The following is an 18,233-nucleotide window of genomic DNA, read 5'->3' as shown; positions in this document are numbered from 1 at the left end:
TAAATATACATATATAACTATATAATATATATTAAATAATGTATATATATATTATATTATTAGCTCTGCATTGGATTATTATCAGTTCTGGTAATAACTTCATAAATAACTACGCCTGAAAGCAGAAGTCTAGGGCAAATAATTGAAAGCAAATATTCAACAATTACACTAATTGTATTCTTTGCAAGCTCTTGCGGGCCATGTAAAATGAGGTTGCGGGACGGTTTTGGCCCACGGCCCTTGAGTTTGACACCCCTGCCTTACTACATTTGCATATTAAACGCTGGAACTTTGTATTCTTAAGCCACACTAACTGAAATGTAAAGGGAGATTTGTCGAGTCGTAAGTAGCTACTGTACCTCTCCTTTCTCATTGCGGATCCTCCTGTTGAACTCCTTGCCATCGATGCAGATGAAGTCCTCTCCGGGGTGGATGATTCCACACTTGATGGCTATGGCCCTGGCTGTGTTTATGTTGTCTCCTGTCACCATGCGAACTGTGATGCCTGCCTGCTGGCACTTCAATATAGCATCAGGCACCTAAAGAGGAAGACATATTTCATAGCTCTGCCATTTGGTGCTAGAAAGGCAATATAAAGTCTTTAGGGCTACATTACAGCTGCCTGCTGTATCGCAAACAGCCCAACAGTATGAGAGGATTACTAAATCACAAACAGTGATTCTCTTACTCACTTTGATGAACCCCTTTCACATTCACGTAATCATTCATTGTCACTTTCACATATGGATTATAGTAGTTTTAAGAGCATATCAACTGAAACAATACAGCTATCTTTTTGACTTAACCTCAAATAGACAAAAAAAAAAATTGGTTTTATTTGATCAGAATTCTGATTCCTCAGGAGTAACATAACATTAACTTTGTCAAATGTTAAATGAATATAATATATGACACATGACATATGAATGGAATCTCTCTTTTCCCTTCAAACTAATAGAGTGGAAGAAGTGACTGTATGTAGCAGATTGATCTTTGGTATAACCAGCAAGCAAAAGCAGAGTATTCATTCAGAAACATCTTCTTCCTGACAAAGGTCAGTGTGGGCGAGCGCTGCACTCAAACCCACACACAGTCAAACAAACAAACAAACAAACAAACAAACAAACAAACGTGTGCACATACAGTAACAGCAACTCACATCCATGTGCACATGCACACAGGCCCGGGACTCAATCTATCTTTTCCTCCTTTGGGCATATACTGTAGCACATACACACATTAGCCATTGGAGCATTGTTGTGCTCACAATCACACACATGAAAAGGGCAACAAAAGAGTGAAGACCAAATTAATCCCCCACTGCAATGTGTAAATCTGTTGGCATAATAAACAGCCAAATCAAGCTGCTCGTAGATGTGTTTAAAGACAGCGTAATAGAAAGTTAATGTATATAGTGGGGGAGGGAAGGTCTTTACTGAGCAGGAGGTTAAACAAAAGAAATCTCATAATTATAATGTACGGCTCATTAACTATACATGTAGCTTCTAAGGCACAAAAGCTAGGGTTTTTGTGAAAGAAATATTATAGATTCATACAACGATAATCCCTCTCAATCATCAAGACTGTCCTCTGCTTGTATATTCTTTTTTCTGTTCATTTTGCTTTGTTCAGGACATCTCTAGGCGTCTCTCTGGGCGTCTCTCTGCCCCTGCCTCCAGCTGACCCTCCTCAGACTCTGCTCCCCTCGGGGCTCGATGCTCTCCTGGCTGACGCTGTAATCAGTGTAGCCTGAGTCGGATACTCTGGAAGCTGCACCAAATTCTCCTGTCCATCACAAATACTATGCCCATTAGCTAGCTAGACTAAACATTGCTAAACTTACCGTCTCGTGTGAGTCAAAGAAGATATGGAAAATATGAACGTTATGTTTACTAACCCCTGTGCCTTACACAATAGACACATCTTCTTGTTGTTTAAAGCTAATAACCGTTGCTCTCCAGCTATATGTGGTATAACAACTCAAATATATTATAAGTGGATAAAATGTATAGTTGAGTCAGTAATGTGAATTACAAAGCAGCATTTCCCTAAAGTCTGCCTACATAGGTCATACGCTACTGGTCACAACAGACAAAATAGCTTTTTGAAGTGAGCAGGGTTGTGTTTCTGATTTAACCAATTTATGAAATAATTTATTTGGTAACTTTTTCTAGTTTTCCCATGAGGAGGTGTTCAAGAGAGTTGATTTTTTCCAGAAATGAAAACAATATTGCTCACAAATAATCCCATAGGCTTTTTATAATCAGTATTTAAATAGTGCATTTACAAAAATAACAATAAGAGGAAGCTCCATTCATCCGTTAGAAGTCAGTTTTCAATTCAGATCTCGCAGTAAATATTGTGGCAAGTGGAGCAAGTTATTAAGCTCTGCCTTCTCTGCTCTCACCAAGTCATTGTTATCAAGCTATCAAGTTCCCGTCTGCCTATCTGTCACCCCTGCTGTCTGTTTCACTCTTTTTTCTTTGGATTCCCACTGCTCTAGTTGACTGGTGATCCGAAAGAGGAAGCTTATTAAAAATACAATCTGGCCCGATGAGGGAGGCTAGTAGGTGAAACTGAAAAACAAGCCTCTCGTGTCTCGAATATGGATTTGGTTTCCCTCTCCTCCGTTCCTCCACTTACCCGTCTCCTGCAGACATCTGTCTGACATGAATCTGATTTAGAATCGGTCTATCTTTCCTGGGCTACATCTTTCCCTCTTCTCTTTCTTCTCTCCCCTCTTGTTTCTCTGGGGGAAAACCTATAGAGCAGCTTTTTATTAAAAAGAACATCGCATTCGAAACACTAATAAACAAAAACATGTTTAACACTCTGTGTGACCTTTGTAGCAAAACGTAAATCCTCTCTTTTCCAATATTAGCCAGTCTTACTCAGAGACCTGGAAAGATGTCAAGGGAGCGAGCGGTGCGATGCTTTTCCACATCAGTTATTACAAATGTTGGATTCAAAGTTGAAGAAGAAATGAAAAGCTGCAAACTGCCAGGCTTGGTGCAATGCAAGGGAGTATATTAACACATAAGGTGTGAATAAATACATATCAGATGTTGCATCATTTGCAGACATCTGCATTATTGGAGTTCCAATCTGCAATATTCAGCTTTTTTATTGATTATTTTCATCATAAAATGGTGTATTTTATATTTATCTCCACTCATCTTACCTTATATAACACTGTAATGCAAAAAGCGCTTCTCGCTAGTTTTTATTGTTGTGTATTATAATGTTTGCTTATTCATTTTGAGGATGATGGTCTTCTTTTTGCATTTATTTGATCTAAATCTGTTAAGATGCTTAAGGTAGGTGCGGAGAGAGTGAAGAGAAAGAGACATGAACCAGGGAAAGGTGAAAGTCAAAGCGTACGATTCAGAGAGAGTTGGAAACAGAAAAACGTGTTGGAGTGAGGTTGGATGAGAGGTGGGGGATGGAAGAAGTTGAATAATGCAGTAGTCAGTTAGCTTCCTGCTTCCCTGTACCTGCACAGGAGCTGTCAAGTGAGGTCAGTTTCTCGCTGTACACTCTTTCCATCCCATATTCTCCCAAGGATATTACTCCTTTCCTTCAAGTGCAATTCATCAGTATAAGATTTGAATGAATTATTGATGCATCACTTATTTAAATAGTGTTTTTGTTTGCCTTCAACAGAGCAGAATATTTAAAAAGTAATTAGAAATAATCCTCTGCAAAAAAAGATTTTGATAACCCTTGTCTAATCATGTCATTCACCTTCCTTCCTATCTAGCTTGTGCACACTCAGATATTGCACTCACTGCCCATAATAACTTACAATAACCATGTTTGTTGTTAAGATCAATATGAAATGTTTCAGTATGTCACCCAAACATCACACAGCCTCCTACCTCTGGCCTGACAGGGTCCTCTATTCCAACAACACAGATGGCGGTGAGGTCATTCAGGATGCTGTTCTCATCTTCCCAGTCAGGCTCGGGGTCACTGGAGAAGTCACGGTACGCCACACAGATGGTCCTGAGGCCATCACACGCCATGGGCTCAATCACCTTCTTCACCATCTCGTCCTTGTCCCGTGGACGGAAGACCCTCACCTCCCCTACCTCGCTCAGGATATGGCTGCATCTGTAATTAAGGTTGGCGTTAACAGTTGAGGTTGGATTCAATTCTGTTCTGTAACTTTGGAAGAAGGATGTCAAAATGACCCAACATACGTAAATCATAATGGCCTATGCACTGTGAGTTTGAAAGAACAAGAAAACCTTTTGGTCTAAATGATCATCACACATTTAGACAAATATGACAACTCAAAGGAATGGTTTAGCTTTATTTCCAAGATGCACATGAGTAGATGTTTATTGTCTTTTCATATCTGTGCTTTCAATACTAAGCTACAGCCAGGTTAGCTTACCATAAAGCAACAGCTAGCCTTGCTTTGACAAAATCCACCTACAGTACCAGGTACTCTAAAGCCAACTAATTACTGCGTTATATCTGACTTGTTTAATCCAAAAACAAAAGTGTGAAAACTTCCATTCACCACTTTATGCTAGGCTAAATGAACCGGCTGCTCGATATTTAATTGAAAAATAGGAGAGGAGGATTATTAATATAGTTATCTTCTGCTCGGCTAGGAAGCAATAAAGGCAATTCCCAAATTATTAAGGATTAAATTCACCTGCTATAATCGGAATCGGAAATCCTTTATTTGTCCCACAGCGGGAATGAATAAAGGATTTCTGGTATGTCATTAGCAAATTAACTGTGATTTGATAATGTTATAATGTTAATGCTAAAGTTATTTTAGGACTTTTGGCATTTGGGGCACACATGTTTATATAACCCCTCGATGTATGTATGTATGTAATGTATGTAACATGTTTCCAATCCTTAGTTTAAATGAAATTTATTACAATTTAAAGTTTTTTTTTATATCAATCATGCTCAAAGGAGAATGTATGCTACTTCCTTTAGTTTGTGCAGGAAGCTTAATAACTGCCTCTCATTTGTTACTGTACTGTAATCGTTGTGTTCTGTAAAATGTCAGAATTGTGTGACCTTCTAGTGGAAACTCAGCCCACTCTCAATGCCTAGAGCATGTGTATACCATTAGTATATTATGCACTCCAAATGGATTAGCTGTACACTTGGTAACAACATTGAAAAGATCATCACTTTTTGTAATACTATTACAGCATATTACTGTAGAACAAGGTTATGTGCAACTATTTATATCAGAATAATGTCATTTAAACACAAAACCAGACTCACTTTTTGAGGACGATCTCAGAGGCTCCCTTGCTGTACATGCGGAAGCTCCCATCAGGCAATTTGATGACAGTGCTCATGGACTTCCTGACAGAGTTGAAGGTGTAGACTTTGTAAAGCTTCTCCTCTGGGATCTGGTTTCTGATTGGCTGGTAATCCCGCTTCAGGTCCAAGAGAAATCCCAGCAGGCCGCACTCTGTCTTGTTGCCAACCTGCTTCGGCAGACCGCCTTCCTTATCTGGGGGCTAGAGGGAAGATTTTCGGATGTTTAATTAAAATGTAGCCAAATATTAGCTGTAATAAATATTATTTTCTACCAGTGGTTGTATTACACATATTATTATACCATTTGATGATTATAATGTATTTTATGATTGTTTTACCCATGAGTTGTGGTCTTCCATGCATATCATTATGATTGAATTCCATCAATACTTTGGTTGTGTTTTCTGGCAAATTCTATACTGTTTGTTCAGTGATCTATTCAATCAATGAGATTCTCGTTTCTTTTGCGCAGTGCAACCAATGTAAGGCTTGAAATAGCTGCTAGGGATAATTAAACAGCTAGCAGGTGAAGGATTGCTATGTGTGGGAGGGCGGTAGATGAGTAAGATGGAGTCAGATGTGGATTTTCTTATTTCAGGCATATGGCTCAACCCATTGCAATCTGTAATTGAATATTTCAAATTTTGACTGGTTCAGTAAACATGGCAGTATCACCATTTAAAGATGACTACATGGATTGTGTGAACAATAGATAAAGCAGCATGTGAAATATTTTTTTAATAACCATTTTGTTCTGATCAATACTCTTCCTATCATACTGTCATCACAGAACCAAAGAGAAATCCTCAGATTGCTTGTTTTGTTTAACTCACAGTTAGAAACCCTATATCAGCATAGGATTGATTATTAAATTAAGGTTTTTCAATCAAAAATGACACATTCTGTTGTTCCTTGCATTTCCTTAATATACTATCGTAGAAATCAAGGAGAATTAGGGAACAAGAGAATATGTGTCATTTTTGATTGAAAAACATGAATGTAATAATCAATCTTATGCTGATGATCAATTCATGCGTTGACTCTGTATAGCACGAGCCGACTGTAGACGTTTTTACTGTAGGTGATGTTTGCATTATCTGTGCACGTCGCTGTTCAGGTGCTACACTGTGTGTGTGTGTGTGTGTGTGTGTGTGTGTGTGTGTGTGTGTGTGTGTGTGTGTGTGTGCAATTTCCCTTCACACACTCTATGTGTGCAAGTGTGTGCGAGTGTGGTCAGCGTGTGGAAGACTCATCGTTGCCATGGTAACACTGGGCAAAGCATACTTGTGAGGAGAGACTTGGGAAAAGAGAGGGTGCTCTCTCCCTTTCTCTCCCAACACTTCTTACTCTTTGGCTCAGATTCTCTTACAGGATTTTCACTCATCTCACTTCACACATGTCCTCCAATCTTTCTATGTCTCCCTTTTCATCTTCCCCCAGTCCCATATTCATTAGTATTTCTCGCACTTCACTCCATTTTGTACTGCAATTTGTCAAGTAACACAGAAGTAATGAAAAATGTATAAAGAACTCTTCGTTTTGTTTTTAGATGTTCTCTATTTCTGCTAATGGGAAAACACTAATAGCAATGTGTTAACCTCCTCCAGAAACCAGTCACGGCTAGAACTTGTGCTTGTGCTTGAAAATAGTTCATAAAGGTTATTTTCTGTTAAAACTGTTTGATGAATTCGTTTTTCCAGCCTAAAAGGAAAATAACACACATTTTGTGACATGAATCAAATGAATAGACATGACATAACTGAACAGACATTAATCAAATGAATTGTAAAAGTGAACAACAGCCAATAAGGGTGATTGTTCATCAGTATTTTAGAACAAAGTCCTTTATGTTCATTCGGATCCCTACTAGCCGGACGGGGCTGAAACCTAGTCTCTCTGAGGTTGTGCTATATACTGTAGTGACTACAGTACGCAGCTATGCTCAGAGCTAAAGAACAGCATGTCAGGTACTCATTCCTTCTCTAACACATACATACACCTACACGTACACACCTACGCAGAATGTCTAAAGCACTTTGAACATAATGCGTCTGACTTGCTGCTAAGCAAGCAGACACCTTCAGTCTGTGCTATTTGCCCCAAAATAGATTGACTGCAGTTCCTTCTGTTCTGCCTCTCAACAAGCCTCCAACCAAGATTAGATTTAAAAGAATAGCTTGACATTTTCAAGGTTTTTCATTTGACTTTCTTCCTTTTGCTTTATTCACGTGGCACTTGGGAAAAGTATTGAGAAAATGATGTATTGACAGTGTAGTTAATAACATGAATTACCTCATGGATTTTTGTGTATTCTCACACTTTCCATTGCATGGACACTCTTGTCCAGCTGCTAACAAGTTTTGATAGAGAATGTTAAGAAAATGTTTATGTGCCTGGCAAAGATTTAAATATAATTCATTTCAATAAGAAATTGTAACCTAACTGCAATCTATTAATTGAACCAAGGGTCAAAAGAAAGTGTCTTACTCGATAATGTTAAGGTTGTAAAATCCTTTGAGGCACATTTGTTTTGTAGCTAATAAGATAAACAATGTCAAGGTTTCACTTTTCTGTGTTTCTTAAGTTACATTTTTTTGTAAATTGAAGCCAATATGTTTGAAGGACTCTGAGCATCTGTGAAGATTTGACTGAATATCGCTAATTTCATCTCCCTAGTAAGTGATATGTCTGCTTTCAATGTTTACTCAAGCAGCTCAATATATTGACGAGAAACATCGATCCATTCGGGCTCAGGCACATTATACATGTGCCTTTAACTACAGCTGATGTGAGCCAGAGGTTAAACAGAAGAGGGTTAGAGAGGAAAGTCATCTAAAATCTCATTAATCATTAAAACACAATCAGTGCAATGTCCCTTGTTCACCTGGTAATTAGACATATCTGGGTAATGTCCAGCTGTGTGTCTCACATACACAGACAAGAGTATAAATACTTTATACACAGTTTGCGGTAAATAACGGAATGAATGCCTTTTCCTAATGACCACTGATTACATCAGGAAAACACTGCCTGTCATCGGCTAATGATGGGATGAAACAAATGTTGTCATCTGCACTGTCCACTAAGTGTTTGGAGAATAAGCTCCCAGCAACAGGAAAACATCAAACTAAATGACTGAATAACCAGCTGAAAACCATGCAGGCTGTAGGTCAGTTTGAAATGATTATGTAAGCATGAAGCTGGGGTATATAAGAAGTGTTGGCCTTATATTGCATATTAAAAGATGCTCGTTTGGCATCATGTTTTCACTTTGTATGATTTTTTCTTCCTTACTTTGATTACTTTTATTCTTTACTCTGATGATGATAAGTGTCCGTTTAGATAGCAAACTCACTTACATGCAAAACACATTGTATTGGAACAATGCATGAAATAATAATAATTTGCCTTGAAGTCATAACTTTTCACTTTAAGGAGCGTAATCTTCCCGACTCATTGTTGCTGGCAGAAGGAAATAAATAAATGGCCGACATAACGCTGCCCTTAATGCTCTGAAATTCCACAAAGGTATAGCCTGACGTGAGTTCCTACGCACAAAAGCAGTGTCTGGCATGGGATGCCTAACGTTGGCATAACGGAGCTATGTTTGGCACTTCCCGGCCTGGACGTGGCGGAGGACCAGCTGCCCTCTCTCTGGTCCTTGGGTGCTCCCGCAGGCAAGGACATATGCCAAGGGGAGAGCTGGCAACTTTACTTCCTCTTCCACCTGGGGCTCTCCTTAATCCATCCCTCCTGTTCCTGTTCCTTCCCCTGATCTTCCATTTTCTTGCTCTTCTCTTCCCTTTTACTACTCAGTGTTCATCCTTCTGTCCCTATACTTTATATCCTGTATTCCCTTCTCTCATCCCCTTAAATCCTTACCATTCTTCCTCTCTATGGATGACTTACCCCTTTTCCGTACTACCAGTCCCCCCCCCTGCCTCCACCTTCCTCCTCGATCCTTCTTGTATGTAGGAGTGGGTGATATTCTAGCTCTCCACATGACTGTACCAGCCAACTGGGCTAAGGCCTGGAGGCATGCTGCAGGACAGCAATACAGCCCTGTAGTCCATGATGAGGACAATCGTCACGCAAGTGTGGTTTCTCTCATCTCTTCCTGTATACTTTTCCTATCTTCTTTCATCCTATTTTTGCACATATCCTTGCTTGGCTCCTCCCTTCCAGTTGCTTTGATTTATTTTCCCCTTGTTTCTCTTCCTGTCCTTTATTTGCCCTTCTACCGTAGGGATAGTAGTAGTCGGAAAAAAACAATGCGAAAAGGCATGAATCGCATATCCTTTCTTGTACAACTTTATTTTAATTTTAGAATACTATGCCTGTAGCGTTGACTGTGCCTTGATGATCAATTTCACAAATATCTTTTTGAAAGTCAGTCCATTTAGGGGAATTCTAGGAGGTGTAGTCGCTATGGGTTTAACTGATAATGGTAAAACAAGCCTTGGAGATACTATACTGCTTTTCTCTGTGCTCAAAGACTCTTTACAAGCAAATAAAGAAGGCTTTAATACTGAAGCCAGTTCATATTATTTTACTACCTTGTATTTAATATACACTGGTCTAGAAAAAAATGGAAACACAGTAACTGAATCTATCATGTCATGTGTTAGGGAAACGCAGGGAGCCCATTAAGCTTGGTGCCTCTGACACATCAAAGCATTGTCATTCTAATGTGATGACGACCTCTCTTTCACTGCCATCTCAGCAACACTGTCACGTCTGTAAGCAAGTGCTGAACACAGAAAGAGAGAACAAGAGAAGGACATAACTCAGCTGAATCTCTGTTTCTGTGTCCAAAACTATTCCATGGGGACACTGGGTGCTTCAAGCCAAAGACATCCGAGATACTCTCATCTCTCCTCCATGCTGTGCAAACAAGCACGCAACGTCCAGATGACAAAAGCACTGTGAGCCAATTATAGTAGGACCCCACTACTCACTACCAAACAAAGATGAGGCAGTGCATTTAATTACAGGCAGAAAATTGCCCATTGTGGAGCGACATATGATGTTTTTTTCCCCATTTAAAGTGAACTGAAATGTCACTATAATCCCTGTTCAACATCAACACATTCTGATGAATCTGTTTGCTTATCTTCATGAGCTACTGTAAATGTCCCTTTGTACATATACCTCACAATTGAAGCCATCTGTGTGTGTGTGTGTGTGTGTGTGTGTGTGTGTGTGTGTGTGTGTGTGTGTGTGTGTGTGTGTGTGTGTGTGTGTGTTTGCATTAACTGTGTGCATGTGTGTGTATCATCCACCCCTCTTGTCCCTAAATAATGACCTGAACAGGTGGTTGAAGCCACATGAGATTGAGCTCCAAGGACAGTCACAGCCACGCTCAACACATGACACTGTGCTGCAAGAGAATACACCTGTGAGCTGAGTGCCTCCTACAGTGTGGGTATGCCTGATAGGACAGATGTGTGGCAGTGTTTGCATCTGAACATGTCTGTTTACTGTACCTTTGAAGCTTCGATTGAGGTTTTCAAATCAAGTTTTCAATGTCTGTTGACATATTTTATAATGGCATTGCTCTTAAATATTTAACATTCTTTAACCAAAACCTAAATGTCAATAAAGTTATTCATTAGATTAAGTTCATTTAATCAAACAGGGGTTTTATAGACCCATATAATATGTATCATACAAAATGTAAAACCTATGAAAGTGAACTGAAAGTTGAGAGAGAAACAGAAGAATCAAAGTATGACTAAATCAATGGGGATTTTGTCTGTATAGCTCTTGCCACTGGCGGCGATGCATATCCTCTTACGGTGAAAATGTATATTGACGTCACTGAATGGTGTTCACAAATTGCTCAGTAGCTCGCTTGACTTGTCTGCAAGACACATCCCAGGCGAACTGGTGTGCTAATTTGTATGCATGTGTGCACGCATCCTCTTCCAGAATATACAATAAATGGATGTGCCCATGAATACAGTATATAGGAGCATGTGCGTGTACTGTATGAGTGGTTATACTTTATGTGTGCATGGATTCATTGTGTAAATGTCTGTGAATTTCTCCCTCAAGGACGAGGCTTCTCCACTTAGAGTTGCGATGTGCTGACAGAAGAAGCTGAGCCATACCATTGGCTGTATTATACAGCTAGAGAGGCAGTAGGGGGACTGATACGGGTATCAAAGCCTGCCTTTTTGCCTTTGTGTCGGCCATCAAAGACTTCCATAGCCATCCTGGCATCCCACAGGATTGGCCTCTTATATAAGAACACACCAGCCAGCGTACTGCAGAGCTGGAGAGGTGCTGAGGGAGTGGGGTGGCAGGGGGAAGGAGAAGGGAGATGTACTAAATATTCTTCAGATATGTTCCTTTTTGCATCTGGCTTTATTAGTTAATTCCTTAATTATCTCTGTCCTTATCTATCTTGCTCTCTTGTTTCTTGTATTTCCTTCCAGAAAGAGCTCTCAATAAATAAATGCTGACATGTTCTGTACTATTTATGGGCTAGATTTTGTCTTCAATACTACCATAAAATAATGTATGTGTGTTCTTTGGTTATGTGTATGTATGCATGCATGAATGAAGAGATGTAGATCTATGTATAAGCAATGTTGTCAGTTGGGTATCTAGAACAGAAGATGCTTTTGTTAATCATTTAAAATTCACCCCAAAATGTAACTTTTATGAATGAAGAGGTTATGAAACAGACTGAATGTGCCATTTAATCCGCTACGTCGGCCTTGATTCCGTTGAGCTAAGCAGCTATGGAGGTGCAATAGTCTGATGTAATGCTGCAAAGCGTTCCTCAAAGGTTTTTATATGGATAACATCTTGTTATTGTAGCACATCATGGTGAAGAATTGCTGTGTGTAAAGGCAGCCTAGGCAACCCTTATAGTCCCATCAACAAAACATTTGTGTCGCGATAGCAAACATTCAATGACTTTCGATTATTTTTATATAATAGGCCTAGACAGTAATGTGTTGCCGGATCGTTTCTCTTGGCTACCATTTTCATCTTGTATCGTCACTTTCAAATAGATGCAAAAATACTGTCAGTAAATATCATGTGCCTTATTACAGAGGTTATGTTTTTGGCTCAGTTTGACTACAAAAATAAAACTGTCCGGAAGGGTATACTGTATCATCGGCCGAGCAAGAACCCATTACATTTTGGAGAAGATCCAATGCAGAGGGCGGACACTGGAAGATAATGCATTTGCATCCATGTTGTGATGAAAAACAAATATCCTTTTTATATTGATCAATTTAAGAAAAGTAGTTTTCCAAATATTGATATTTCCAAAATATATTATCAAAGTTAATGTAAAGGACTTTGTATATTGACTAAAGATAGAAACGGAAGCATATGTGGTTTGTGGTCAGATTATACATGGCTTTGACAATAAATCATTTAAAATAACATTCTCTGTGTAAAGAAACGTTCTGTTTGTTAAACAAAAGTAGGGCTCAACAATGTGTCAATGATTTATATATTTAAATAGGGGCTCTGTGAGTAGACAAACATTTTAGTTTTCAATCCTGAACGACATTATGCAACTTGTTCGTCGACACCAGAGTTTAAGGTATATACTGTGCTTCATAGCTACCAGTGTTAAAGCTAGAGTAGGCAGAAATGTGTAGCTCTCCATCTTAAAAAAGGATGATCAACACTCTGTTTACACCGAGGCTGTGATCGTGCCTTGAGGGGTATGAAGTGAAATCTGTGTGATCCTTCTATCGCAGATGTCCCGCATGCTCAGCTCATTCCCTATGCAAGTTAAATTAGGGCATTTGTAAGTTTGTCGGCTATCAATGAATCGACTCTAAAGGGGTTTACAAGGATAGTGACACACAGACAGGCAGAAATGTGTGTATTCGTGTGAATGCGTTCAGGTGAGTTTAGAAACATACTGTATCTATCCGTCCATCGATACATCCATCTCTTATTGCATTTAAGAAAACAATCTTAGGCAGGCATCTCCAGCACTTAGACAGATCTGATTCAATTACAGTCTGCTACGAGACAATATTACACAAATGTTCTCAAGGTGACAAGTTGAGTGAATTCCTGATGAATGTAAAGCAGCAGCCAAGGACACAGTCTGCCTGCTCTCACGCAGAACGCACTGCAAAACTGTCTCACTGTCTCAGGGCTTCTCTTATCATATGGTTTCACCACTCACACAGAGGGCGCTGACATCATGCAGCTTCCTGAGTATAAAGTTAGAGAAAAGTGCTACAAGGATGCACAATAAAAGTGGTGTTATGGTGTTTCAAATTCCATATGGAATACTGTGTTACCATTTTGTGTGTACAGACCATAGACTGTATATATAAGGTACAGACGCAGTAATATTATGTCCTAACTTGACATCCACGCTTAACCTAGAGAGCAAAATACTCGGAAGTATCTTTTACAAAGGCTTACGTTACATGTTGCTTACCAGTATCTTGGTGGTGTAGGCGCTGTTGAGGGAGATGGAATTGATCAGTATGTCCATTGATTTGGTTGGCAGAGCTGCGGGATCTGGTACTTCTTTGTAGTGCACATCCCCGATGTAACACTGCACCACCGTCATGCGGTTGGTGGTCAGCGTGCCCGTTTTGTCGGAGCAAATGGTCGTCGCATTGCCCATCGTTTCACACGCATCCAGGTGACGCACCAGATTGTTGTCTTTCATCATTTTCTGCAGGAGTTAACAACATGATGATCATAATGTGAGCATTTAAACAGCTTTCAAATATTAAGGCAGTACCATTTGCACTGTTTGTCTTTTCTCTTACTCTCTATGTGTAATTCTTGCCCACCTTAACAGAGTAGGCCAGGGAGATGGTGACAGCCAGCGGCAGCCCCTCCGGCACGGCCACCACCAACACAGTCACACCGATGATGAAGAACTTGACAAAGAACTGGACATAAATGGGAGTGCACTCTGGCAACCAAGGCAGCTTCTGCAGCACAAAGTTGTCAATGGCAAAGTACAGGACCAGGATGATGACTGTGACGGCTGACATGAGCAAACCTGAAAAAAAGGATACAAAAGTTTATCAGATAAGGACAGAATCTGAGTGAAGTCACTTTATGTGATTCATGTGTAGAAATTCATTAGTGAGGAGATTCTTAAATCCTCCTGAAACGTACATGTTTTGGTATAAGGAGGAAAAACAGATCACCTACAGTATACGAAACCCTAACCCTATGGGGAAAACCCTTAAAAGGTTCCAGTCGGGCCAAGAGGGTTTACAACTTAGAGCATACTACTGACACCATAATGCCATGAGCGACAAAATCAGAGTCATGGTTTTGTGCATGCTGGCACTAGGGCTGCTCAATTAATCGTATTTTAATCGCAATTACGATTATGGCTTGCAACAATTACGAAAACAACGTAATCGAAATAAAACGATTATTTCTTTATTATTATTACTTTTTTTTTTTTTTCATTACTTTTTTTTGTATTGGTTTTTCAGTTGAATTATACTTAAAGTTCAGGGTTAACTGTTAAAAACATACTGTTCACATTTTTTTTTCAATAAATTGATGTTTTCAAAGTAAATGGATAATTGTTTTTAATAATCGTGATATCAATTATTAACCCAAATAATCGAGATTATAATTTTTGCCATAATCGAGCAGCCCTAGCTGGCACACGTGGATAGCTAACTGACACGCCTACATTAAACAAAGAAATTAGTCAATTAGATTAGTCAACACTATATTAATTTAGGGGCTAAATAAGCTCAAGTTTTATTAAACAAAATGGTAAAGAGTCAAGTCAATTGTAATGCAGGACTGTTGTATAAAAATGGAATCATTTTAGCTAGGTGGTGCTATGACTCTGTGTATACTCCCTTTTGGTCTAATCAACAAGGGACAATATTGGAGAGACCCCTACCATAACCACTTATCCCTCTATCTACATTTCTTCATCATTCCTCATGACAATGTACCAGCTTGGTAAGGTTTATTATTAGGAGTCTATTGAGAGCAGTGAAGCTGCATTAATATATAATTAAAAAAATAGGCACACAGAGTGAGAGTGGAAGGCCATATGATGCAACTGCTGCTTGTGTGCTAGTCCAGTAACAGTAGTTCATTGTTCTGACACCCCCTCCTCAATCCATCCCCTACTACACCAACAGTCTGTATAATAGCCCACTGTAATAACAGGGACTTCTTTAAGGACTTCTCAGGAAATGATAAACCCAACAACAAAATAAGCCTCTCGAAGAGAGCCTTGGCAGTTTAACTTGCTAATCACCTATTACGGATTTATCTAAGGAAAAATACCCAAGACCGGTACAGAAAACCCTGCATTTTTTGCATGTTGCAATTTAGGTATGTGATATTAATTTCTCTTATTTGTTAAACAGTAATCCTACTTTGTTGCTGCTGTGAGGACACCCACAGTGTGGGCATACAGTACATAGCATGTGGGCATCTGTTACTAAACAATGCTTGCTGGATTGCAGAAAATGCAGAAGGGAAAAGGCATAATGCAATCTCAGATGTTCCCATTACAATGATTCAGCATGTCCCTAGAGGGAAGGTCATTTAGAAAAATAAAAGGGAACAGACTCTTCTACACCTCCAAAATTCAGACACTTTTGCATTCTTCTCAACTCATTTGATTGCTTTTAGGTAGACAAGAAGTCAGTGCACGACCTTGTTTGACTGACAGGATGACGGCTCAGCGCCTTGTTGTCCCTGATTTAACGGCCTGACAAGGCGATGGACTTGTACCTGCTTTGCCGATCTGGACAGCCAGTTTGGTCAGCTTCCCTTGGAGCACAGACTTCTCTTTCTTCGAACCGGTATGCTTCTTCTTCTCTTTCTCCTCGGACTCTCCACCTTCAGCACTCTTTAGAGGCTGCATCTCCATGGCAGCGGCTCCATCCTGCTTCTTGACTGTAAACACCACAAAGAAACAGACAGAAGCAGCGTTAGAGATGTAGATAAGACCGAGGGAATGGAGCAACCAGGGGGCTAGGCTTCAAACCCAGGTTATACAGCAGAGATAGTTTGGATATAAAACCAGGAAGATACTACTGTATATGACATCCCATGACACAATGGGAAATAATTGGGATATATTAAGCTTTACCATACCATAATAAGAATTGTTTGTTTGTCCCTGCAGTGTCTTCTTGGTTAAATCAAAAAGGTTGTGAACCGTGTTTCTATATAAAGAATAACAACTAGAAAGCATGAAAATGTAGGTCTTCTTTTGGTGTAGAAAAGGGAATCACTGCGTTTCTTAGCGTTCATGCTATTTTTCATCAAATACACATATTTACAGTAAGTCATGAATAATTCAGTGGTGGTAATCCATGGCCATGTTCAAAGATTTGAAGCCTGCTTATCATGTGGAAAGCGTGAGGATAAATAAACCTTATAAATACTGAAGCACATTTTACACACAAAGAAATCACAATAAGCTAAAGTGTATAAAATGTCAACTGTCAGCAGAATAAACAATATAAAGACAATTCAATAAAACTGCCTCTACCAGTCAAAACGTCCAAATCCAGTGTCCACATCTTCACACTTTGAGATGACATCATATTCTACCTACTATGTACTGAAAGAACCAATTATTGTTTGGCAGAAACAAGGTTTCCTATTTTCTGTTGTCTTCATCTATCTCCCTCTCTCACACACATACAGTTCAGTCCTTCCTTATGTATCTCTTACCAAAGATCAGCCCAGTTTTTCAAAAAGACATTCTCTGGTTTTGCTTATAGTTTTCTCCAGGCTAATGACACAAAACAGCAGTGGCGAACCGTCAGGGCCTTCAAGGTATTCAGAGAATACCCTGGAACACTCAGATAAAAGAAACAAAAAAAATCGATGTAATTATATATATAAAATGTAATAAAATGTATATAAAATGAATAAATGAGAATCGTATCTGTGTTGTTGATCTGTAATATTACAGTGTTACGTTGATTTGTTTGTCCTTCTCGGACCATGCACTACGCATTTCAGTGGTTTGGTGTTAAAAAAGAAAGCAATCAGATATTGTTCTGGGTCTCTGGGTAGAATATCCTTCAACCAAGCTATTCTACATCCTTGATCGAATGCCCTGGCCGTTGCACTGAATGAGAGCGTACCTTTGGATTGACAGTTTGATCAACCAATCATATATTGATTTGTAGCCAATGGGCGTGTTCTTCCAGAGTTTCCCTCGGTTCCAGGGTGCTCTAGAAGGCCCGCTAGTTAACTGGCTCGAGACAGAGGATCTAGAACGAATGCGACGAAGCAATTCATGACGTTTTATTGTTTCTAACTTGAAATGACAAGTGCAACAGGTGAAGATGAAGTTGTTGCAGAATTGTTGTGAGTACCCTTTTCAAGACGACAATTCAGTGAAAAGACGGACATTATAATGCCGCGGAGGAGGGGTGTGTGTGTCTACAGAAGGTCCAGTTGTGATAGACACGGTTCGCCACTGCAAAACAGTAAGTGTGTTTATCCGACTGTAATCCTAAAGTACACTTTAAACATCATACCAAGGTGTGGAAAGTCATCATTTACCCTTCCCTTTGGGGACACTTTGACTTGCTCAATCTGTGCTTATTAAATCGCTACGCGTTTTTGTTTTGAAAGACGAAACACGTTTAGACATGAAACTTAGTAAACTTAGTAAATAGACTTGTAGATACATTATTAGTGGAAAGGTTGTCAATTATTTCCAAGTTTGAATATTTAAATGTCAGAAACAATATTAGTCTTTTTACTGTGGTATGTAATTAATCAATTGGTTGATTCAGACAGGACAGTTTATTTATTTGTTTAAAAATCAAACATGTTTTGAATGTGTAAATGTGCTTCTTGTTCTATCTTTTATAGCTTGTAAGAAACACTAAGATATTGGGATGAGCATAATTTTTCACAAACTAAATTGATAGATAAACAATATTTGAAACAAACAAATAGTTGAT

The 18,233-nt window shown here is 39.2% G+C and overlaps 1 protein-coding gene across 1 annotated transcript in view; it reads right to left on the bottom strand.

The window, feature by feature from the left end:
* atp2b2 (ATPase plasma membrane Ca2+ transporting 2) overlaps positions 1-18,233 on the bottom strand; it is a 71,744-nt gene that overhangs the window by 8,999 nt on the left and 44,512 nt on the right. Inside the window, exons 9-14 of the mRNA XM_071203264.1 lie at positions 16,033-16,197; positions 14,097-14,311; positions 13,733-13,975; positions 5,260-5,501; positions 3,879-4,113; positions 355-539 (exon numbers count right to left, since the gene is read on the bottom strand). Coding sequence (XP_071059365.1) covers positions 355-539; positions 3,879-4,113; positions 5,260-5,501; positions 13,733-13,975; positions 14,097-14,311; positions 16,033-16,197 — 1,285 coding nt within the window. The remainder of the gene's footprint in view (positions 1-354; positions 540-3,878; positions 4,114-5,259; positions 5,502-13,732; positions 13,976-14,096; positions 14,312-16,032; positions 16,198-18,233) is intronic.

Source organism: Pseudochaenichthys georgianus, chromosome 5 (genome assembly GCF_902827115.2).
Source record: "Pseudochaenichthys georgianus chromosome 5, fPseGeo1.2, whole genome shotgun sequence".
NCBI lineage: Eukaryota > Metazoa > Chordata > Actinopteri > Perciformes > Channichthyidae > Pseudochaenichthys > Pseudochaenichthys georgianus.
Note: the sequence above shows the minus strand (reverse complement) of the source record. Positions and strands in the feature narration are given on the sequence as shown.